The sequence below is a fragment of the Erithacus rubecula genome (genome assembly GCF_903797595.1).
Source record: "Erithacus rubecula genome assembly, chromosome: 13".
NCBI lineage: Eukaryota > Metazoa > Chordata > Aves > Passeriformes > Muscicapidae > Erithacus > Erithacus rubecula.
In genome coordinates this window covers 7,606,033-7,632,435 of record NC_136665.1, presented here as the reverse complement: position 1 = coordinate 7,632,435, position 26,403 = coordinate 7,606,033, and the positions used below count along the sequence as shown (strand labels likewise).

Genomic DNA, 26,403 nt, shown 5'->3' with positions numbered 1-26,403 from the left:
TCAGACCAGTTTTACTACACTCCTCATCTGTTGTGCTGTAATCCCTCATTTCACCAAAACAAAACAGACAAGGTGTAAGTGAAAACTGCAGGGAAAGGTCTAAATCTGAACTGTCTGACCATGACATGCTGTTTCCAATTGTGATTTTCAAAGCTGAAAAAAAATATTCAATTAATGATTAGAGGTAGAAGATTTTTACATTATAAGCTATCAGAGAGCAGGTATTGTAACTATTAAACTGAGAGGGAAATAAATTTCTAGAAGTAACAGTCATTAAGCTGTTTAGTTGATTCATATGAGTAAGACTCTGACTCAAAGCAACATGGCTCTGAAAAGAACAAAGTAGTCCTAAAGAATGACAAAGGTGACCACTTTCCCCTCTGGGAATGAGGAAGACGTGGACCAGATGATCTACTAAGGCAGCCTCCATTGCCTGGTCCTAATTTCTGAGTTGCTGCACTTAGATCTTTATGAATTTGTGGAGCTGGGCTACAAAGTTAAAAGATTTTGTTGATTAAATTGTCTTCAAAAAAGATGCTTCAAAGGATTCTTATACTATTATTTAAACTAAATTATGGTGTAATATTAGCTGATTAAGACAAGACTTCAAACTGAGTAATTTCCATCAGCTGGACATAACAGTAGTTAAAGAAATAATGACTAAATGGATAGCACCTGATGCAATTCATCATAATGTAATGTGGCACAATGGAGAAAAAAGAACCTTTTTTTTTTTTTTTTTTCCAAGAGGAAAGAAAAAGGAAAACCTGAAGATTAATTGGAGTTTAGGGCAGTTTTTTTCCTGAAGCATTCCTACTTATACTAGTCAATCCTTTTACTGCAGCATCTCAGCATCTTAAATGTTTTAATGCTCTTTTCCTTAAAGGATATAAACCAGTTTTTTTCAATTACACTGTCAGTTCCTCAAGGGACAGGATGTCTGGTGTTTTACATACCATGCCTAACTCAACAGGACTGGTACCTAATGTTCTTAGAAACCAAACTCACTCTGAGTAATAACAGATAGAAGAGAACAAATGCTTTGAAATGAGTTTGTTCTCTGAACAAGAATTTAAGACCACATAGTTTAAAAGCTTCATACATATTTTAAGGAAGAAAATTTCAGATTGGGTTTTTTTTGCTCTTTAAATAGTATATTACAAGATAATTAAGTATTTTCATTTTCTGGGAAAAAGAAAGCAACTCATCCTCTGTGATTAGTTGCCAGCAACACCATATCTGCAGAAAGGCTCAGCTCAGGGGTTTTGAAAATAGATTTCACAAAAGAAGGTTAATCCACCTTTGTTAGCACAGGCCATCCACTTCAGGTTATCAGCAAATGCAGCTTCTCTTCCAATCAGATAGGTAAAAATACGGACCTGAAAGTAAAATGCAAAAGATAAATCAATTAATATTGCATTTAAAACCTATCCAATGGAACTTCAGATGCAGATTTGTAATTCACAGGACAAACCCTTTCTAAGAAAGTGTTACTGGTTAAGCAGTATAGTAGGTTAAAAATATATATTTCTGCCAGTAATATCTTCCTGACAAAATGTGGCTTTTGTTCTGTGCAACAGAATGGCTGAGCTTTTTGAATATGTTTAATATCTGACCTTTAACTACAGTTATGCTTAATGTGTAATTAAGAATAAACTAAAACCATTGGAGTACAAAATGGTATGTTTCAGACAAATCTGTTCTGCACTTATGAATTAAGAAAATTGTTATCATGTAGGGGAAGAGGCACTTAAATAGCAAATACTTCTGTAGATAAAGAATCTTGCAAGACCAAGCAAGCACATTCCCCTTGGTTTGACACAATATCATATGACACATGTCATTATCAACACAGAGACAGGTAATCAGAGGTAGCACTTTAATATAATTTAATTCATTTTCAAATAAAAAAAACCCAAACTTATAATTTTTCCATTAGCATTTTTCATCATTCACAACTGATAATACTTGTAAAATAAACCAACTTTATACTAAGTTCCCATAGGTTTTATTTTTTTCCCACAGAAGAAGTTTTAAAATGCTCTGAAAGTCTCCTTCTTCACTGTAAGCTGTGACACCCTATTTTCTCACTGCCCTTTTATCCATTTTCTTAATGGCCACATCCTGTTCCTAGGCATACATAGAGCTTTGTGTTATCATCATGCCTAGAGACCAAATTCCAATCACAAAACTTTTCCCAGTCTCTCAAACATAAAATATGCACAGAACTGAATTGTGATTTATATGGTATAAAAAGTCTCCACACTGATGGTGTAGTGTTGCAAGTTTCAGTCCAACAGTCTGCATAATCTAATTCTAAGACACTAAAGAACACAACATTAAACAAAAGAATGGTGCTTTTATACTTTGTTGATTACTATGAAAGCATTAATAAAGAAATTCTTTGTTCTGCAAAGACACACAAAAGTGCAGTGAGATTTATACTCTCAAAATACAGCATAAATCACTGTCATGTTTTATCTTCCTGCAAATGATGCTTGAAAATAGGCTATGATGAGACTGAATACCCTGAGAGATTTATATTTAATGATCTGCTTTAATCTATAAAGAATCAAACTAGACTGTGTTCCTTATAAAAGGAGACCAGCCTTATCTAAACAGATGAGCAGTGAGCATGATAACAGGCACAGGCAGCAAAATAACCTGCAAAAATAAAATTTCAACAAACTGGGAACATGGATCATCATCATGAGGAATGGGCTGTCTCTAGAATACTGTTGCAAGGATTTTAATGACTTTTTGCTGAGCATATTTTATATATCTGGTTTACTTAGTATCTACCAGTTTTGCTTCTTGTAAATATTTTTAGCATGATAAAAGTACTGCTAATTGTAATTACTTGAAAAAATAAAGGAATCTATAAAAGAGAGCTAGAAGGTGGGGGATCCAAATTTATGAAGTGCTGTTTCCTTCCCTGTCCCAAGGTATTGTGCACTTTTCTGTACACACTTTCCATGGTACATGTTAAACAAGTGATGTTTACCACAGTAGGCATGAAGTAAAAAGCCTTTTATGCAGTGAAATACAAGTTACACTATAATCTAAAAAACCTTTTCTATATTGCCTATGAGTTAATAGAATGACTATTATTCATGGTAATATTGTAGGAAAATAACCATGACAGGATTACAGAAAGGTATTTTAGCTAAAATTAAAGCTACTGATATTTTAATTTTTTTTTCTACATTGACCTTAAAGTTACATTAATAGGTATGGCAAATATTGTTTAATACTTCATTCAGAATAGTGAGAAAAATTCTCAATATCAGTTCTGATGGAAAACAATTCAGATTATTTCTCTACTTCTAAAAGTTTCATTTGATTAGGTCATTGAACCTATCAGCATAAACTTAATTAGCTGTGAGCTTGTAGTGAAAAGCATTAACCACACACTGCAGAAGTCCCACAGAATCACAGAATTAACTGGGTTGGAAAAGATCTTTGAGATCTTTGAGTCCAACCTCTGACCCGACCCCGCCTGTGACCCAGACCATGGCACTGAGTGCCACATCCAGGCTTTGCTTAAACACCCCCAGGGATGGAGACTCCTCCACCCCCTGGGCAGCCCATTCTTATAAAACAAAGATTTGGCACAGTATTTTCTGCTTTCAGAGACCACAGCACTGGCTTAGGTAGTAAATTATTAGAATTGAAACTCGCATGAATAATTCTACATTCTAAATCCCATTTTCAAAACAAGCTTGGTTCTACACACCTTTTACACTAGTTTTAGGTATTCTATGTGATAATTCTGGGTGTATAATGCCAATAAACAGGAAAAAGTTACTGTGGCCACAGATTTGTTTACTGCAGATACATAAAAATATAACTAAGTCAGTATTACAGAAATACTACATTAATTTGGCAAGTTCAAACAACTTTAACTGCTGTCCATTGATGAGACTTGTGCAGTGAAGGGGCTATGTATGGTGCAAAACAGGACACACAACATTGTAATAACCACAGAAATTGTCATTTCACATTGATTAGACATTAGGGAGCAGATTTAATATCCATCCATATTCTCAGATCTCAGGCAAGATGCATGTTGGTAGGTAAAGCTGTTAATAGCCATCACCAAATTTTCTTCCTCTATATGTGAGGTAACTGAATGCAAAGTCTATCAAATCAGTCCTGCTCTGCACAATGATTGCATGAAATATTTATTTTACTCAAACAACCCACATATAGCACTAATATTGTGTAGTCTACTGATAAGTATGTATAGTACTGAGGCATATGATTGAAATCTCTGTAATTAATGATGAGGAAAGCATATCTGTTTAATTTTGTTGTTTGAAGAAAATAAGAACATAGAAACTATTAGCTTTAATAGGTGTGTGCACTATGCAGACACACACTGGTGCACCTCTCTTATGGTATCTGTTAGGACACTAAAAATTCCTTTGAGTCCATATGGAGGGAATGTTTCAGACAAGGGAGACTGAGTAAACTCAAAGTTCTTATGGGCACATCCCAGAAGATCCAGTAACAACATTTACACACTCTACATCTGCTCTGGCTGAGTATAAGCCAAATGAGTAAAACACCTTTGAATATCCAAATGCTGTGCCTGAATCAAGAGATCACTTCTATCAGAGAAGGAATTGGCCTCAGAAGGTGTAAGTACCTCTCTGGCAAAAATCAATATAGAGAGCCCTTCAGCTCTGGATAATTTTGAAAGCTTTACAAGACACTTGAGAGAGACACCTGAATCAAAATATTTTCTGTGTCTGACCTGCAAAGTATGATATCAACTATATTAAGGCTTATCATGAACTATTAGGTTTGGAGAAAGAAAATACTCTCAGGCAAATGCACTAGTCCTGAATTTCTATATCCTATCCACAAAACTGAAAATTGAACACAAAGCAAAGATTACTCCCAGAGTAAAACTTTAACCTTTAACCAGTTATACTTGATATTTCTGCACAGTAGGTGCCATAGAATGCTATTTTTAAGCCAATGTTCACAGAATATGGAGTGAGAGCTGAAAGAAACTGGAAGGACAATGGAACTGGAAACTTTAATAGGGCTTGTGACTTTCCCACTTCATATTTTTCTGAAGCAAGTGTTGAATGGCAAAGAATACCATTTGAGATTGATGTATTTTAATTATATTTAAAACAGCAGCTGTGGAAACCTCCCATATGTTACCTTATTATGTCTCATTCCTGACCTGGAAGGGTCACTTCCTGGAAAGAGACTCAAATGGTTCCAAACTGTGGAATCAAATTCATATTATGCAACCAACTAATTTCAACAGTGCATTTCATGCTGGTTAGCTTCTGTGAGCAGGACTGTGGCCTCTGGTCAAAACCAGTGGTCCACAGCAAACTAGTGAGAAGCACAACACACAGCAGTTGTCACAAGCTGTGATGGCAACTACTCCCACCTACACTGCAGAATTAACCAATATTAAGGCATCAAACCTCCAAACTCAGCAGTTCAGACAAAACTGAACACAGATCTTACTCTGAGTAAAACACCTAAATCAAATGCAGATATATAAGTGTATACATTAATGACATTTTTATCTTGCTTTCTCCCTGGTTTTCCAGTCTCTGGTTTTTCATTCTTGAGGCACAGATCATGGTTTGGACTACATAAGGGGTTGCTCTCTACTCTTTGTTGCAGCCCCTCAAATTCTGAAGAATAAGAGAGTATTGTTAATAAGTTTCTTGCTTTTACAGCCAGGGAATATTCTGAAGTTTGAACCTTTAAACTCTGGACAGAAGGTTTATATAAAAGCTCAGAGATGCATACACTCAACCACTAGTGAGGAAAGCTAAGAATGATGACTTAAATGACTAAATAGCTATTTCAGTGCTAACCACTCCATCTGAAATCCCCACTTAAGGGTTTCATCCATTATGTGTGGGCTAATCTGCACTCCCTGAACTGTCCTCACCTCTGAAACTTCATTAAACTGACAATGTAAGGAAGAGAACAGGGACCTTCTCCCATCTCTGTTAAGCAAGACAAGTCAATCTGCAAGATTCTACACAATGAAACTGTGAATTCATGTCCTCGTGCCAAACAGCTGGTAAAACAGTGTTTCCAGAAACTTAAAATATCATGTGGGAGGGGAAATGGGACTTCTGCTCAAAGCTGACAGTGCAGACTCTGTTAGCAGCTGCAAACTATTTCATGGACACCTTCAGCAAAATAGTCTTTCCTTTGTGGCTCAGCAAGAAATAAAAATAATCCTGTAGCAAGAGCTATGGAATTTAAGTGGGATATAGGGACAAAATTCAAGTTCCCATAGTTCTAATCTATGGTGGTCCAGGAACACCTCAGGTATTCTCTGCATTCTCTGCAAATGGACTGACTGGGAACAATGGATCAATGGGAGACTAAGTGATTGTCTGAACTCCTAAGCAGCCTCACAAAAAATAATTGATTTAACTGTTACAAGGGCTCTCAAGGTGAGACTCTCAAGACAGCTTTTCATAGGCTCCTCATGCTTCCCACCCAGCATTGCACTGTGCTTGTCACCACTTCCAGATTAGTCATCAACATCACTCTTATTCACATAATCTCATCCTCCTGGTCCCCTCTCTCCAGAATCCTTTTGGACACCTCACCTCAAAAAACATCAGTGAGAAAAGGGGAATTGATGCTTCTGTTGTGTTAAGCAAATGGCACAACCCCACATTTTCCTGAGGAACAGTCTGGATGCAGCCATAAAGGATTTTGAGAATCATGCTGGATTCACTCATCATAATCAGTAAAATCCACAGTCAAAAATCTGGGCAGGCCCCAGGTCTTTGCCCAAGAAACCTTTCCAAATCTGAAAAGGGACAAATGTTGAACTTGTAAAATGTATCAACATGAGATGTATTACAGGTACTAACTTTAACTGATACACACACAAATCAATCCAAAAATAAACACAAATTCCAAGTGTATTCAGAGCATCTGGTTGTTGCAAAGGGCATTACATACAGGGCAGTGAACAGGGATGGGAAAAGAGAAATAGAAATATAAAGTCACTCTTGAGCCTTCAATTTATCTCTAAATAGCTTCATAGCTTTTTTTAACTTCAGTTCATTTTCTATCATGAAGTAGTAAAAAAACCCCAAAAACAAACAACTTGAGGATCTACTTGCATTGATAAGTTAACAGGAAATTCCATGAAGACAATTATCTAAATGAGCACACAAAATTCTACTGAGGAGGATGCAGAGCCCTGTGATGCAATGTAAGACAGCACTGCCTCAATATCTTCTGTCCTATTAGAGACCTTTGCCCTGTGAGGTGCTGAAAGCCTCAACTTACAGTGCACTCAGAGCAAGGAAGCCATGAAATTGAAGACATTACCTCATGAAATTGAATCCTGAAATGTTAAGTTACTCAGTAAAAGGTTCTTCATTGTTAATTTTCCTCCTGTAGTATTCAAAATGCCTCTTTGGGGAACGTTTACATTTATAAATTTCCTCATGTTTTTTCCTTCCTGCAATTGCACACTGTACCCAGACAATTTTATAATAACGTTTTGTATTATAGTGATATTGAAACTCCATACATTGTATCCTAAAAACTGATAAAAAGACACCCCAAATAATTGAAACGTCTATGTCACTGGAAAACAAGATTTTTTAAACAAAACTGCAAGAAAAAAACTCATCAAGAAGCTGAGCCCTGCTTCCCAAAACATCCACATCTCCAACAGCTCTTAGCATAGACCTACCTCAGAAAATTGGTGCAGGAGAAAAGGAAATGGATGCTGCAGTTAGTCCTTGGGGTCAGGGACAGCAGCACTGTGTCACCCTCACCCCTGAGGAGCATTTCTGGATCTGCTTTAGGGGTGCTGGGAGTTACTTTTGGAAAATTCAAACAAGCCACACATTTTACATGAGACATCAAGTGAGGATATTTCTTCTAGCCCTGAAAATGTGCTGACATATTTTGCTGATTTACAGAAAATTATAATGCAACAGAGGATTTACAAAGAATAATTTCCCACTGTGAAAATTCACCCAATATGTAAGAAATATTTCTAGCAGGGAGAAATGGGATTATGCTGGTTTACACTGTGTAAGGACAGAGGAGGTGATGAGAAAGTGTCCAGCTCAAGGCTTATTAGCACAGGGATTATTGTTTCCCTAAAAGAGTTTGATGATTGAAATAGCTGTGAAAAATAAACAAGAAAGGAACTTTACAGGGGACACAAGTTTTAGCCATTTTACACATCCTCAATTATTGGTCACACTGAAGCACTGAACAAGATCACCTCCTTCACAGGTGGCACAAACAGCAGAGTTTAACAGTAAATAATATGTAAAGATGGCAGAGCAAATAGGCTAAATGGTATTAAATAACCACTTAAGAAATGGTATTTAAAAGCAAACAAAAAAACTTTCATAAAATAGGTCAAATAAACCTCCAATTCTTTCTAGCTCTCTTTTCTGCTTAGTGTGCAGCACATGTTAACAATGTCAAATAGGCAACCAATAATGTACTAAGTGTGGTACAACCATGGGCAGCTTGAATGGACTAAATTCTTAGCAGTTTAACAAGGCAATTCAGCAAACACAATTTTCACAGATTTTGAGAATATTAAACTTTTTTGCTAAGACCATGTCTAGGAAATTACATCCCAAAGACTACTTCTTAAAAAACCCCAAAAACCTGAGATTACCCCAAACTAACTTGTTGCCTTCAATGTGACTTCTGTTTTCAGCAGGACCTATGATGTAACAAATTATTTCAACCAAATGCGTTGTGTTATAAATATTTCAGATATATAGAGAATGTGAATAAAATCTTTATGTGGCACCTTCAAATATTGTGGAAGTACTACAAATTATTACTGAAGAATTATTTTAGAAATATTTTCCTGAGCTTAAAAAAAATATTTATTTTGCTTTTTATATCATTCAGCTGGTAGATCCAGCCACAGTACAATTATTTCAATTTTATGGGGTATAGGAGGGAGAGGAATATATTAACTCACTTTTTAAACTTTAAAATGTTACCTGACATCAGTTTTTTATCATAACAATGTTACTATATCAAAGAAAAATGAAATAGACTTATTTGAGTTAGGAACAAACTCTATGCTATGATCTGAAAAGCAAATGAAAATTTTGATTCCATACTTGATTTGCAAGATTCCAGGTCAGTCATTACAAACCGTTAACAAGTCAAGCCTAAATGAACTACTCAAGCATAACTCAACCATACCTAATATTAACATTCTTCAAAATCCTGGAGGATTTTCTGAAATGTGGAACATACATTTTCTTCCTTAAATGCAAAATAGCAGCCTAAATAAATTAATTTGTCTGGCTGGAGAGAAGGGGAAGGGATTAGAGCAGAAGCCATGACATGACCAACTTTCTTGGACCCAGCTGGAGCTCCTGTGGAAAGAGAAGGCTCATACAAATTCTGCTACTACTCTACTCCACTTTCTTGTATATCAACTAACTTTTTGCAGGAATCCATGAGAAAAGATCAAAATCAGACTAAATTCTAAGTAACCAAATACTGCCAACGTCTCCACTAACTATTGCAGAGTTCCAGGATGTAACACAGAACAATGGTAACCCATTTACAGAGCACTGCACTGTGCATGGTGCAGACACAGATTAGAGGATGACATAATGGATAAAGCACTGGCCTTTCACCCTTGGGATTGTGTCCAGCCTGCAGTCCTATCAGATAATGGGTTTGGCAATCTCCACTAGTCTCTTTTGGACACTAATCCCCACTACAGAGTCTCTATAATTCATCATATAATTTAATACACCTGGCAACTTTACCACCAGTTCATTCTTTTGTTACATAATGGCCCAAAGTGAAGTCAAGGGTGGTTAATGCTCTGACAACCAGCTATTATCTCCCATAACAGCTGATTTTGAGGGGATTATTGCAGTCATAAACCATTTTATAAAAATTGGCAACTGGGAAAGCAGTGTAAGAAAATAAGGTGATATTTAGAAGTTTTATCACTGATTTTCTACCAATCTGTAATGGAGTTTCTAGCATCCAAAAAATGCTGGAGAGGAAACTTGAGATTAAAGCTACAGATCATGAGCCAAGAATCTGGGGCCTGAACAAACTGACAGTCAGAAAGGTTTGGCTATTTTGAGGTTACAGATACATTTTATCTTTTTCCTTTTTTTTTTTTTTCTCTCTGTCAAATATACAGTGTATTTCTTCTTTATTTTGTCTCAATTATTTTTTCACCTCTTCACTTTATCAAGACTCTTCCTTTTTCAACTTTAAGTGTTTCAACGTTTTTGATACTCCAGTTTTAGACCCACAGCTTTGTTCACAAATGAAAAGGGATTTCACTACTGTCCAAACCAATCACTGAGGATATAAGTGACCCATGAGACAAGACAAAGGGGAGCTGCACTCAGTTTATGGGACAAGAAATCACCTGACTGAAACTGTGGGAAAGCTTGGGAAGCTGAGCAGTTGGGGATCCAGTCTAAACTAAAATGGCATTAACATGCAAGCAAACAGGCAATAGCACCCAGGTACTCACAGCCAAGGGAATTAGCACACAGAAATCCCACTGGAAATAAGTGGGATATAGAAATAACGGGTCCTGGAAATAATGGGTTCTGCAAGTGGCAAAAAGGCATCAAAAATTTCACTGGATAAAAATTAACAGAATGTAATTTTTGTTTGGTACACATCAGACTGTGGAAGGATAATTATAAAAGGTGTAAGCTGCTGCTGGGCTCTCTGGTGCATCACAGCTACATCTGTGCAATGTCATTTTGTATCATGCAGATGTGTAGCAATACTTGGATGCTCTATATCTAATAAACAAAATTGCTCTGTAGAATCAATTTCACACCCAAGGATCATTAAAATAAAGCCAGAGAAATTCAATCCATAGTCATTCTTGCTCTGACCAAGAGGCATTACTAAAATGTCCAGTTTAATAAAATATGATCCATTTGCAGAAGCTTTACAGAATTGTTTTGAAGTGAGATTCTGTATTTCATGGCTCAGGTTATCTGTCTTTTTTCAAGCAGGCTTGAATTGAGCAAGCTTTCCTTCACTACAAGGAGATGCAAATTCCTCTGGCCTGTGCTTTGAACCAACTATTTTAGGTAAAAGTCAATGTGGTGCTGATCTCCAGTTTTTAAGGCTATGTTTGGTTCTGTACAGCTGAATTTTATGATAGGTTTTATACTGAGTTCAATGGCCAAAGGTTCAGGTTCTAAGAATCCAACTTGCAACAGGAAGATTTTCATAATGGAGCACAGAAAGCTGTATGAGGTCTATTCAGGGAATGCAAAGAATTTTGCAAATTGTAGATGCAACAGAATCACAGAATGTGAGTTGGAAGGGATCCACAAGGATTATCAGAGTCCAAGTCCTGACAGCCCCAGGAATCACACCATGTGCCTGAGAATAAAGAACTACAAGGAAAAAGTTTGGGCATAGAACTTTAGGATTACTTAACTTGTTCATTGAAATACAAAATCAGCCAAAGCATAAGAAGCTGTGAATGCAGATGCTGCTCTGATGGAACAGCAGACTCACTGTTTGGCAGCTCTGGTAGGAATGTGTGTTTATTGTTGGACTTCCTGTGAGTAGAAACACAACTTCTTTAAGAAAATCTTTCTGAGAAGGCTGAGTTGGTGGACAGAAAAATGAATGAGATTTTACATGAAAACTGTCTGCTATGCTGAAAAATATTTAATCCTTCAGACACTATGTATATACACCCATGAATTGTTTGAGCTTTCAAAGTGCTACAGCATGAACATAAAATAGACATGAAATTCCTTTATCTTGACATTTTAATCAACTGAGGGCAATTGCTGCTCAGATTGTCACAGTATACCAGTCAGGATTAAAATTGCTATGCCTTTAAGTTTATCTTTGATTAAAAATTAAATGCACTTCTTCTTTATAATTTTTGTAGCCCTACAGCATCCATGTGTTCTCACAGTTAAACGAAGTCAAACTAAATATTTAATACACCATTCTAATTAGCTACAAACTATTACCTGATTTAAGTCTGTAAATGAATGGGAAAAGACTCTGGAGGCCTAATGTTAACCTTCATCCACTCCAGTTATATGAGAGAAATTACAGGCTCTAATTAGACTCTTTAAACTGCAAAGAAATAGAATTTTCATAACCAGCTTATTAAAAAACGAAGACCCCCTTGGGACAGGGCAAATTGCTTCTACCCTGATCCTCTTATCCTTGTACAACACCATACAGAAGACTCATGTTGTCTGACTTGCAGCTCATATTTCTCCCAAATTAATGAGCACTCAAATTATTCCAGCTGCCCCCTTGGCACAGGGAAAAATTGAAAATCCATGGCTACCAAGTGACGTGTATAACCCAGCTGCTAAATAAAATGTGCTTAAGGGGACACAGCTGTTGAGGTGACTATTTACATTAAAATAAGTCCATGGATACAGAACAAATGTCTAAAGACAGAAACAGTGTACAGCACTTTGTTTAACCCTTGAATTTAACCAGGTCACCAAAATTTGCAGCAAGCTAAAGGTAAGTGCATGGTCTTTTGACCTTATGATTTATTTCTTCCAATTTGTCTAATCTTGGAAAAATTCTGATTTTTTCCTGCAAAATAGGTAAATTCAGAGGAATCACATTTAAGAGTATAATTCACATGACAGAAAGGACAGCTGATTTTTCAAAACAACCCTACTTGAGAAAAATATAGAAAGTTTAACTACATCTCCTGCTCTCCAAATATGTGCAGTGTGACAATAACCATGATCTTTGAGGCAACAGAAAGGAAAATTATACTTGCAGAGAATTCACACAGACTTGTGTAACCAAAAAGAGACTATTACCTTTTTTTTACCTTAACCTACACAGGCTGCCAACTCACTTCCACATGAAACTGTGGATAGCATGTATCATCTTAAAAACACTGAATAATGTAAGAACTCTGTTCTGTAAGAGTTAACTGTATTCTGGAATACTCTAGGATGCTGTGATTCATAGGCCACATTTATAAATGTTCTATAAACCATGACTGTAACCCACCTGACCTGAACAGCAGCGTGCCAGTTGAATATATACCTTGGATAACAGGGCAAATGCAAAGTTTCCCTTTACTAATCAGGAATACTTGGCCAGAGGACACCTTGGATCTAGACCATAATCTAAATTCAAATTTTTACAGTCAAAAACATTTGCTTTGTTCAGCAAGTACATGTGAGGCCCAAGCTGCAATAAAATGTGTATGTAAGCAAATCCTAACAAGAATTGTACAGAACCCAACTGTAGAGAAAGCTCAATTAGTCAAAGGTTTATTCATTTCAGCCTTCACCAGACAGTTTAATTTGAATAGTTACTATGACACAAGCATTTTTAACTATGGGATTAGGAGCTGAGGTCATATTTAGAAAAAATGGTAGATAAGTAATATGTGTTCCAATCAATGAAGCCTGATAAAATTTCCCATGTATTGTTGGAGAAACTAATAAAATAATCTTTAAAATATTAGTGAATAACTGTGAGTAGCAAAAGGAAATGCCAAGGACAAGAAAAGGGAAACTTGGTTTTAAATATTTTCAGAAACAAGGAAAAAAATTGTAAAATCACTTCCTAGATTTTACAACCCAAAAAGACACTAGCAAAAGTGATTAAACAATTAATTTACAATCATATACAATACAATAATATGGAAAGAAACATAAATCTAATAAACATAAAGCCAACATAAATCTAAGAGTGATTCTGTGTAACCAATCTTATTTCCTTTCATAACAAGACTCTTTTGTAATACACAAATGAAAAGTGGAGAAGAAAGGTATCCTGATTAAAATATCTAAATATTTTTAGGAGATGTGTGGCCATCCTCACCAATCCTGGACTCGTGGACAACGTGCCATCCATGAGAGCTTCCAACTGGGCCTGACAAAAGTAAGGCACAGCATATTATGTGCTCAGTGATGCTGTTTCCCTCTAAGGACTCCAAGCTAATGAAATGAACAGAAGGTGAATGCTCTTCTCACACAGATGTGCTCTCAAAGTGGATTTATTTTTGCTATGTTAGGAAGAGAATGTGGAAGATTGAGGAAAGATCTGGCCACTACCAAGTGGAATTTAGTAATTTGAGGATTTAGGTGAAGAGAACATTTAAAATTTGTCAAATGTCATGAAGCTGGAAGTCATTCTATGCCCCCTGGAATACAGAATTAGAAGGTCAGTGGCTCCTGGTCTGTGTCAGGAATGGTGTGGCCAGCAGGAGCAGGGAGGTCATTCTTCCCTGTACTCAGCACTGGTGAGGTCACACCTTGAGTGCTGTGTCCAGTTCTGTCCCCTCAGTTCAGGGAGGACATTGAGACACTGAGTGTGTCCAGAGGAGGCAACGAGGCTGGAGAGGGGCTGGAACACAAACCCTGTGAGGAACAGCTGAGGGAGCTGGGGCTGTTCAGCCTGGAGAAAAGGAGACTCAGGGGTGACCTGATCACTCTCTACAACTCCCTGAAAGGTGGCTGTAGCAGGTGGGATTGGTCTCTTTCTCCAGGCAGGACTGACAGAACCAGAGGACACAGCCTCAAGCTGCACCAAGGGAAATACAGGTTGGATATCAGGAAAAAGCTTTTCATGGAAAGAATGATGAAGTACTGGAATGGTCTGCCTGGGGAGGTGGTGGAATCACCATCCCTGGATGTGTTTAATAAAAGACTGGATGTGGCACTCAGTGCCATGGTTTAGTTCAGGTGTTAGGGCATGGGTTGGACTCAATGATCTTGAAGGTCTCTTCCAACCCAGTGATTCTGTGAGAATTCAAAATAGTATTTGGGAGCAACAGAAACAGTCTGAAATTAACAGGATTAAATTTGTGTCAAATAAGTATATCATCAGGAGGAAAAGTTCTAATTAATGGATGAAAGATGAGGAAGAACTTAGTGGAGCACCAGAAACAGATCTGGATTTCTGGAGGAAATTCATTGTGGATCAAAAATGGCAAACTACTGGAATAAAAGTAAATATCAAACACTTCCTGAATGTAACTAAAGGAAATGGGAACACATACATCAATGCAAGATGTAGGAAGTGGTTATTCAGCTCTACCTGTGCAAAGGAGAAATGAAAAAAATCTTTAGCTGGACTTGATGTGTACTGCAGGGCCCAAGTTAGGAAGGTCTGTGATAAAGGAGGAAACCTGCACATACACAAGAACTGGGGTTTTTATTCTTACCATCAGCTATCCTAGGTAATTCTAAAAGCACTATAACTGAGAATGCCATCCAACTGTAAAATGCATTTCATGTAAGGCTACAGATATTGCAACATAATGGCCATCTTAGTTAAATTTAAATAAAAAAAAAAAAAAAAAGGTTTGCTTCATCATTCTTCTTTGACTGCATCCTGAACAACTCATTTAAGGATTTTACCCGTGGGTGACTCCAGGTACTGTGGTTAGCCCTCTTAGAATGTTACCAAAACATTGAGGGGTTTCACCTGTCAATTTGAATTCATCCATGTTCTGATACTTGCTTGCTAAACATCAACAACAGCAGTTGAGATATTTGTGAATAAATACTTTGGTCTTTAAATCTGATGCTAGAGGGAACAAATAATGAAGAGCTGAGCTACTGTGGACAATAAATGTGAAAGACAGACTGGAGAGGTCCATCCTCTGAGCTCAGAACCAAGGAAACTTTTTTCTCTAACATAACTCATGAACTATGCTCCAAGTCCTGCAGTTAAATATAAAAACATGTTCTGTTTGCTCTCTCAATTTTCACTGCTGGTTTTGCATTGTCCAAACCATCCAAAAGTATGCAGTGATGTCATCATATGTATCATGGAGAAGAAAAAAGCAGATGAATACTCTATAAACACTCTTCATTCTTCAAACATGTAGCCTAAACAAAGGGCTTCCTCGTCCTTCTTTTAGAGAAACATGGGAAGAACTGAGAACCAAAGAGGATATTGAGCACCAGCACACTTACACTGAACTTGCATTTGACATTAGGAAACATGGGAAAGTTAAGCTAGTGGTAAAAATTGGGAAACTTCAAATTTAAAGGATAAAATTAATTCATTTTGCAGGAAGATTTTTGACACTGAGCAACTGATTTCTTAAAAATCTTCCTGACATGCTACATCACTCTATTTTCCCTTTGAGAAATCTTTTCTGGAGAATAAAACTGAATCTATTCAAAAAGCCCCCTTTTCTGACATTTTGCTGCCTCCATCACAATGCCCATTACAAGATCTAAAATCAAATCAGCAATTCCAAACTCTAGAACATTTGTAACACATGGAACCATTTTAAATATCTAAAATCCCTCTAATTATTCTGTAACTTTTTAATGCAGCTGCTTAATGCTGCAGAAAAAAGAGAGAAGAGATGTAAAGACAAAAGAACAGAGTAATGCCCTCAGTGCTAAAAGGACAAGAGAAAAAATGAAAGTTGGAAAACAAAACAAAAACAAGATTAAAGAATAAAATAGTTTACTGGAGAAGGAAGACAGTACTTCTGAGAACTGTAAAGAGCAGAGTTATGAAAACTGCAAACTGCTCTGAAAAGGAGACATTGAGAGTTCTTAGTGTGATGAAAAGAATAAAGATCCTTGATGCAATGTCAGGCAACACAGGGACACAGTGACCAACTGAGACACAAGCAAAATGCAATCATAGAAAAGATTAGAAAGTCAAGATACGAGCCTAAAATTGTATCTTGTTCTCTATGTGATGTATATATGACATCATATATATATCTGCACATGACTTCATACAAAACAAGAGCAACAAGCAAACACAAAAACAGATAAGCGAGTACAGAACATGTGGCCATACAAGCTTTCTTTAAAATGTGTGCCTAGGGAAAGGGAAAACAGTGTGCAACAAATTAAGACAGAGATTTTATTCAACCTTTTAATGAGACAGTTGAAAGAAAGAAGGGGGTTATTCAATCAAAGGTAGAATTAGGTTAATTAAGGCAGACAACACTGAACACATGGAATTAAATCTCTGCCCAGCTGAACCTGAGGGTCCAGCAGTGCCAGGGGCCCTGCAGTAGGGACAGCTGGCACAGAGGGAGGGTGGATCCCCCAGGATGGATCCTCCACCCTGGCCCAGAGAGATGAGAAATGCAGGTGGGTACCAGAGGAAAAGGAATGGCCAGCTGGGGGCAATGAAACTCCAGGAACCCTGGCTGATGCCAGAACAAGAAAACTAATGCAGCTCCACTAAAAGTGCTTGCCAATCTGTCCATCATCCCCTTCCTGCTCTTGTGTTCCACTCCACAATTCCTTTGGGTTGGCCACTGGCTTTCCCTCCACAGGAAGAACATTTGGTGTCTGCACTGTTCCCTGTCACCATTGCACACAGCATTTAAGGACTGCTATATTTAAACACTGATCTGAAATAAAGATATCTGGACTGAAAGCAACAGCTCTTCTTGAATAAACCCACACATGAAAACTCAATTCAGAGTACAAATTCTGATCTTATCAGTTTAATCTCCTTGGAAGGTATAAGGATAAGGATACCTGCATGTGAAATTCCAAAAAAAAATCGATTTAAATTCTTATTAATAGAAACTTTTTAATACTGCCATGCTTAGGCTGTGGCACTGACTGTGCTACAAACATATACTTGTAAATCTCCCAAATGTTCCCTGGAAAAAGGAGGAATAAAGATGAGGCTATGGACAGAAAAGCACCTTTATTGTTCAGTCCTTGTAACATTTACCCTGACATCAGCCATACTGTTGAAGTGAAGCACACAATTATATTACCATTACAGTCTCTGAAATCAGAATTTATTTTCTCAGATTTTTCTGGACAACTAATTTTTATTTATTTATTCAAAGTAAAAATAAAAAAGCTTGCTTGAAGATTATCCACTTTAATAAAATTTCATGTATTTTTAAGCTCCATTGTGCTGAAATCCGATAAATGAGATAGAGGCCCAGTGTTTACTGAACCAGAACACATATAAAGCTCACTCAGGTACAGGAATCTCACAGAAGAATAAATACAACTTTCAAATAACAGTGCATTCGAGACAGCACACAGATACTGCCATCCCTCAGTTTACAGCTGCCAACTCTGACACTTCACATTTCATTTTCAGATCAACCCAACAGCCCTAATGATGCAGTTTAGAGTGGACATGAAGCACCCACCATATTCAGGTAACACTTACTGCAAATACAAGCCACACACCAATCTGCATGCCTTTTCCAAAGCCTTTTTTTCCCTGGAAAGCTATTGAAGAGCTTTTATGGCCCTGCAATGTTCCTGTTCCTAACTCTTAACATGATCTTTCAGTGTAGCTGTTCACTGTCAGACATTTTCTAAGATGAGGTATGTTCCTAGAATTCTGTCATTTCCCATAACAGCAAATATCCTCAAATAACATTTTTCTGAAAGCATCACTAGAAAGATTAAGTATGCAAGCATAAACATAAATTCAATGCATTCCTTAGACAAGAGATGTACAAGAGGTCTCAAAACATCCCAAAAATGTTAACACTGGACTACTAAAGTACTTTCCTTTATTTGTTGTGATTGTGGACCTGGAGCCATTAGTCTCAGTCAGTCACCTTACTCTGAGCCAGCCAGTGCTATTGATTATCTGGGCCACTGTCAGAGGGAGATTAGGACAAGGCTGACATTTTGCTGGCTGCTGTTGAATCAGGAGAAAACTCACATGATGCCAGCATGCTTCAAGGAAGAAGGCAGCTCATGTGCTGAAAAGGATCTCTCCCTCTCTATGCAGTGTGTGTTCTATTCCTACATGTGTCAGACCCATCACTGACACAGGAGCTGCCCTGGAACCAGCTGAGCCCAGGCAAAGAAAGCATTCTGCATGGGCACCTAGCCAGGGAATTGCAAACATTTGTTTCTGATGTTCCCTTTTCTACCAACACTCATTTTCTCAAAGTCAGGTTATGGCAACATATTCCACACAGCAAAGTATCTTGACTCAGTTCAACAGCACAGGACAATACAGAATATAATTTCTATATTAAATTCAAAGTGAAAGTTTAATCTTTCAATCCCAATAATTTGAACAATGTCTATTTGAGAGTCTCAACAGGATTACTCCACTTGTGAAAGTGTTGAAGCTGCCTGACCTCAATTCAAAAGAGGTTTGCAATGGAGCATTTTACATTAGAAACCCTCGTTCCACCATCTGCCTGAAATTGTCCAGAACCAATGACCTTCATAAAAACATCATAGAAGAAACATCTTATTATGGAGACTTTGAGCAAAGTGAGTCCCTCACACACAGACAGGAAGAGTTTGCTGTTCTGCTGGCAACTTTATATTGGTTTAGCTATCTTATGCAAGGATGCCCAAGGCATTTTACTATAACCTGTATAATAAAAATGTAATAACAAATTTATAGAAGGCTCAATAATTGGACAGGTGAATTCATTGACATTTTGCCTCAGGAGATACTGGCTGACTTTTCCACTACTCAGAAAACTGACACATAGACCATAAAGAATAATGCAGGGATCTGGATTCAAAGGCCTGAAATCTGTTTTATTTTTTCCTGCTGGTAATGTACATAAAGTGTCTGCACAGGTCTGTCTAACATGCTATTCACAGAGACTCAGTAAATGAAGAGAAAATTTTCCTATTTGGGGCTGTATTTTTATATGAATACACATTTTTATATGAATACACATTATTACTAAACATCACAGAAACAAAGAATGGTATGAAAAAAACCAGAATTGATGTCCACCAGGAGCATTTGTGACTATCAGAGCAGCATGTAGATATGGACATTAACCAGTGTGACACAAAAAGAGAGAGATATATATAGTAAATAGTTGGTGCTATTTCTGGCTTACTTCATGCTAACATCAATCCACTTCCATGCATACTAAATAAAACTAGAATAATAACTAAAAGGCTTTTTAAATAACCATTATTTTTAAATTAAGATGCCAACATCCTTCACAGAACAACTAAAAAACACAGTTCCACTTGAAAGGATTTAAGCAAATGAAAACAGCAAATTTTAGTCTGACCTATGCCTAGGTACTGGACTCAGTACAGACCAGTGGACCTATAAGTGAATTTGCTATAAAAAATTAAATTATTGTGTGTTCTATTGTTTTGACAGCTATTTTAATCAAGTAGTCATGGATTCGTGTTACTTTCTTCCTGAAATTTGTTTTCAGCAATAATAAGTCACCTGGTAATTTTTTGCCATTGAATTTTATAATTCAATGTCTTTAAGCTGTCTAATAAAGCAGAATTGAGCTTACCATCTGATTGTATGAATATGTGGCATATTCTTCCAAACTCTTAAGAAGAAATCCTTATTTCAATTGACTTTTCACCCTTTTCTTCAATCTTATGCTCATTTCCAGGATCTCAAAGCAGACTGTCCAAACTCATCCTGCTCATTGCTTTAAAACTTTGTTTCCATCCAGTCCATTCTATTAAAATTATTAGCACTAATTTTTGCCAACAAAAAATTGCAATTGCTGTACTCAGATTTATGTTTATCAGGACAGAGATTTTCTTCATCTGTTTTTGCACAAGCTCTGTTGTCTCACCTTGCTAAAACCCTTTTTATCCACTGAGATAAGTCTCTGCTGGCACTCATGATATTTCTGCCCTTGAGTACTCAGTAGAATTATTTATCTTGCTGTGCTGACCTGGATGGCACAAAACAAAACTTCACAAAAACCAAACCTCTAAATAGGAAAATCACAGCAGAACAATGTCTCATGTTAGAAAACTACATAAATGTCCTAAGATCTTTTAGGAATAAAACTCAGTCAAAATTCCAATTCTAGAAAAGAAATTTAGCCAGATAATCAGGATTTAAATTATGGTGATAGCATAAAGCAAAGTAAGAAATTTTTCACATGTACATTTCATGTCCAGTATTTCATATCAAATGTTACTTTATTTCTTCAGGATTAAAATCACCACTTCTATTCTGCACCATTTCTCCCTCCTAGCAAACCACAGATTATTTCCATATAAAAATAGCCATTGGTCAAAACTTTAATTTACCACTGTGCTTTAATTTACTAACTCTAGAACCACTTTACAGACAAAATGGGTAATAGCTGATTTTTAGCCCAGATTTCATTGTTTGATAAAACTACTGAAACAAGTGAATTGTTTATCTCTAAGGGCTAGAGGAAATGTATCTAGTCTTGTTTTTTCATTTGCCTATCTCCTACTTTAAATAATAAGGTCTTTTTTACCTTTGATTTTGTTTAGGAGTTTGAGAATCAGTATGTGAAAACTGTATTTCTAGTTAAGATTACAATTCAACCATGACATTTTGTCAGGATTTATTTATTCCTTTAAAAGGATTCAAAATGTGTTTGAATAAATCAAATTTAAACTGTGTCTGATCTGAAACTGAAAGAAAAGCTGCATCACCACATCTCCTTACAGTCTCTAATTAGCAGGGGGGAAAGAATCTAAAATCCTTAACCAATTCCAAAGCTACAAGGTTGAAAATAAATGTATTGCTGAAGACCTGGCAGAGTGTGTTTCAATGCTGATTCCCCACCAAGAACTCACCAGCTGGAGAAAACTTCAGAATCTCCCGTGAATAAAATGTTTAGGTTATGTCTTAACTTACAAACATGCATTTTAAAGCATCCTGTCCTAAAAGATTTAATTGATCTGTCCCCTGTCCAAACAGCAGTCCCCACCTTCTTGCATATTTTGGCATAGGCTGGGGGTGCTAAAACTGCACCTTTCATGCTCCTCTCCTCAATCAACACATAACCCATTATAAACATCTCAAAGTCCAGCCTGGCAGCTTTCCCAAATGCTCCAATCAAAGACATTTTGTTCAGGTTTATCCATTAAGTGTCAGGTTTATTTTTGTTATTTTTTATGGTGATTTTTGTCTCTGCTAGCTGTAGAGATCTCAGAATCAAATGAGCCACTAATCTAAACTCTACAGCCAACTATTTCTGCATTTCCATAGCATAATAAAACTCATATGCAAAGCTTTGGCTCCACTGACACAGCCTTGTACCATTTCATGTGCAGTAATTCAGACACCCCAGATGTTGCCCATTCAACTGGGCTACCAATAAGTTAAATAAAATGAACTTATACAGACAGAATTGCAAAAAATGTGCAAATTTGGTGTGTTTATTTGTCCCTTCATTTAAAATAAAGCCAAGATATGCAAAAGCTCAAAGGCTCTGAGCAGTGTGTTGCCCTGAAAACAAGGCAGGAATAGAATTCAGTAGATCTCATTTCTAAAGATCTTCAATGCCTTTCATTTTTTCAAATACTCTGTGTTTTAAGCATGAAGCAGATTTCATATATACAGTGTTTGAAATCCACAAAATTCACAACATTCAGGTGAAATCAAGGAGCAGAACACTTAAAGGGAATGGTGTGAAGCTTTTCATGAACAAAGTTCCTCACCACAAACTCACCTGACAAATTTTTATTTGACTTTACAAGGTAGATTACAGTCAAGATGTGTGACATAGGAATTTGAATGAGAAATTCCTCTAAAAATCTATAGGTGGTGGTATCAGGCTCCCAAACAAATTTAGGTAAATATAGAGACAGATATGCACAGAATTTTTTTTGCAGGAAACAGATCATTAAAAGACAAAGAAAGTTGGGAAGCTTTCTGCAAAGCAGAAACTTCCTTTCTAGTTGGCAACTATTTGTGTTGTATCAAATTATTCCAAATATTGACCAACAGTGCTGCTTGCTTCAGAGACAGTGAGACAAAGTCTTTATACCAGAATTCACAAACCTTTTTTCACAAACACACTGTGCAAACCCAAATTCTCCTCCCAGTCCTTCCTTGGCTGTTCATCCAGGAAGTTTTTCAGGCACATTTTAAAGGCACTGAACTATAAATGCCTGCTATGTACTTGTTTTTTTGCCCACTCTCAAAAAGTTAGACAGAGACATCACATGTTCTTCCTGATTTTATTTTTCCCTGCAAAGAACAAGCAGAGCAAAGCCTTTAGCTGGCCTCAGATACTCCATATGCTGGGCAGCTGGTGAGGCAGAGAAAGATCCCAGTCCCTGTATCACTTTGTGATGCAATCTCTGCATCCTGAGGGGATTCATCCCATCATGAGGTCAAGCTGCCAGTGATACATGAGCTAATGAGAAATTCACAGTCTCCTGACACACAGTTTTGTCCTAAAGGTTTGCTAATGCCAAATTATTTCTAAAAATTATGTAAAGTGGAAGATTCAAATGTTTCCCCTATCACTACTCTTCCATCATGAGTATGTGGTGCCAGATTTGATTTCTAGGCACCCTGAGCTCAAATAAAATTTAGGCAGATTGTAAGGACAGCAAGGTTAAAAGGTATCAGGACTTAGTGAAATTACTTATGGAAACAGCAAACTCAAACACAAGTAAACAGACAAGGTCACAAATTAAAATGCTTTTCACAGAAGACTCTCAGAATATTCCCAGTGCACAAAGCTAAGCACAGCCTTAAGCCTCTTCAGGATCATGGCTGCATCCTGACATAAAACAGAAACAATGTCAAAGGATAAAATGGAAGTTAAAACTGAATCAATTGCACTTGGTTTTGTATTTAATGTATGCTTCATAATCATGAGTAATTAATGAACAGTAATTGCATTTCTCTCCAAATTACTTGCTAATTAATTGAATTTACAGTGGACATTAATATGTGAACATTGGGTAATCTTCCATTGACTGCAGCAATGCAGCAGGATTTTTAAGATATATCTTCACCTCATTTTGGATTAGTGAGCCACAATTTTTAATGGCATCTACTATATTGGGTTCCTAATTTCTGAATAATGTCTTTTAAGCAAAAAATATTTGTAAATATTTAATAACTAAGTAAAATCTGTAAGTAATATGAAATTAAAAAAAAATACACTGTTCTGCAAACCCCCTTCACTGCATCCCACCTTCCCAATGTGACAAACACTGTCATTTCAGTGACAAGTATTTACCTGGTGACCAATTTACAGCTTAAAGAATTAGCCAAAACTACTTTGCATCCAATCACAAGAACATTGGGTTTGAAAAATCCCCCACTAATATTTTGTTATCACACAAACCCTTTAAACAGGCTGTCCATGTATTTCAGGGAACCACTAGAAAAGTGCAGTTCTTCCTCCACCCTTTATGAGCAAAGTTCCTGCAGGATGAGGCTCCCCATCAACAACTGATGAATTCTAACCCAGGCACTTCCTTCTGCCCTCTTACTCCTTCAAAACATCAAGCATGCAATGTAAAACTTGAGCTCTACATTTATATACCAGTGAAAGCTTGTGATCTGTTATATGCATTTGGGCTATTTGCTTTTGCTCTGCCCTGTGCAAGTTCGCATTCTTTTCATCCATTATCAAGGGAGCAGTGACCCCTATCAATTTTTCACTTACTGTGACAGCATCATTGCCATGCACCAACTATATACTTTCTAGATTACAGGCATTTTCAAAGGTTTTCTCCATCAAAACTGAAAAAAACTGTCCAAGGGGGCAGCAGACCATAAAATCCCAATCTGGACTGTGCAGAGTTTTCTAAATGACAGCAGAAAAACAGAAGCCGGGAATTACAGTATCACAGCACTTGCAGCAGCCAGTGGAAAGTACCCAATCAATGTCCTGGCAGCTGAACGTGCTCAAGGCTGCTGAGGGAACACAAGGAGCTGAACAGACAGCATTACAAGGTGTTCTGAGATGATCATCAAAAGCCTGACAGTCTCCTCACAAGCCTGGCTGCTCAAGTTCACCCTGTTCACAGACATGGGCTCAGGCTGGGCTGAGGCAATGCAGAGGAAGGGTTAATAAATCAGCTGGAGAGAGCAGCAGAGTGTGGCTGTGGCAGGGAAAACCCCAGTGCCACACTCCATGCCAAAGCAGTGAAGTGTGTCTGCTCTGGGCTCCCCCATCACTGCTATAAATTAATAAAATACATAAACCCTCAAGATCTAAACAACTGAATAAAAATAAATCAAGCTTTGCAGAAAAAGCAAAATACTGAGAACTAAAGAAAACTAAGGAGAACTAAAAAAGCAAAATACTGAGAATTAACAGTAATAGCCTTTGGGCTCAATCAGAACCTATTGCTGGGTTTTGACAAGTCAACAGAAAGGCACCTCTCCCCCATCATCTACCCACTGGAGCTGCCTTCTTCTCCATCAAAAAGCAATCTAGCAGCCAAAAAAGGGCCAGAGCACATTTATGCTTCAGGCAGAGTAGAAGGAGCTGCATGTAAACAGAAATACTCCAGTACTTTTTAATGCAGCAAGGTGACAGCACAGTAGCAGCAAAGATGCTGTAGAAACACAAATTCAGAGCAGCTGTGAGAGTCAAGCCCGGGCTCCCCACGGGATCTGCAGCACCTTGGGCACCTGATGCCACACAGGAGTTTTCACCCTGCCCTGCCTGCCCTCACCAAGCCCTCTCCTAAACTGCAAAATGCCACGGCATGCCACAGGGTCTGGAGTGGTGCCATTGCCCCAGCATGAAGCAGCAGATGCAGCTGAAGAGTGCCCTGTACTGCACAGGCACAGCCACCTCCCCCAGGGCTCAGGGGGGACAGCAGGGCTCCTCCTGAGCCACACTGCCCCTCCTGAGCAACCTCTGCTCCCTGCCATGGTTGTGGCCACCAGAGGATCCCTGTGGCACCTGCTGATCCCTTGGGATTGAAGGGAGAGAGCCAGAGTTCAAGGGGGTCCATTAGGCTGCAGGGCTCAGCAAACTATAAGGTCAAAACCACTCAAGTACAAGGAGTTCCAAGAAGAACATGAGTAATTCACTTGAACAGCCACACTTCTCCTGGAGAGCTTTCTTAGCTCTGCAATTAAAGCTGCAGTCGTGCTGCACCTCTACCTCTATTATTATTATTATTATTATTATTATTATGATGCAGTCATTACAAATGGAATATTATCTCGGCAATACTGCAATACTTCATGAATTTTTAACTCTCTGCAATGCATTTTCTCTATCCATAAGCCAAAAATTATAAAAAAACCCAAAAAAAAAAGTATTTTGGGGACTTCAGACACAAACATTCTATAAAACTGAACAGTCATTTATTATTGTCACTGTGATCTGGTAAACTGTGAAAACTTCAATGGTGATCAAAACATTTAGAAGACATTTTAGAACATTTAGAAGATGTAGTTTATTAAAACTACATAAAAGCCTAAAGAGAAAATGCTTCTAATATAAATGTATAATATGCAGAAAACTTCAGTTGTAAAGAGAATATAATTTTTAATTGATGAATTCCAGGGCTCTTTTAAAGAAGATTTTCTATGTGACATTCAGAACCAGAGTAGTTCATTCTAGTTTTAATTTTGACATCCCTATTAAAATTTGAAGCATTTGATTTTTACCATCAGTATAAATATGCTTCTCTTTTTAACACTGCATATATATCAAACAGACAAAATCAGAAACATGAGAAAGAATGATGGTAA

At 37.3% G+C, this 26,403-nt stretch overlaps 1 protein-coding gene across 2 annotated transcripts in view; it reads right to left on the bottom strand.

Moving 5' to 3' along the window:
* Positions 1 to 26,403, bottom strand: part of CACNA2D3 (calcium voltage-gated channel auxiliary subunit alpha2delta 3) — a 378,091-nt gene that overhangs the window by 137,752 nt on the left and 213,936 nt on the right. For both annotated transcript variants that reach the window (XM_079316838.1, XM_079316837.1), the window contains exon 12: positions 1,301 to 1,379. In XM_079316838.1, the coding sequence (XP_079172964.1) occupies positions 1,301 to 1,379 (79 nt within the window). The remainder of the gene's footprint in view (positions 1 to 1,300; positions 1,380 to 26,403) is intronic.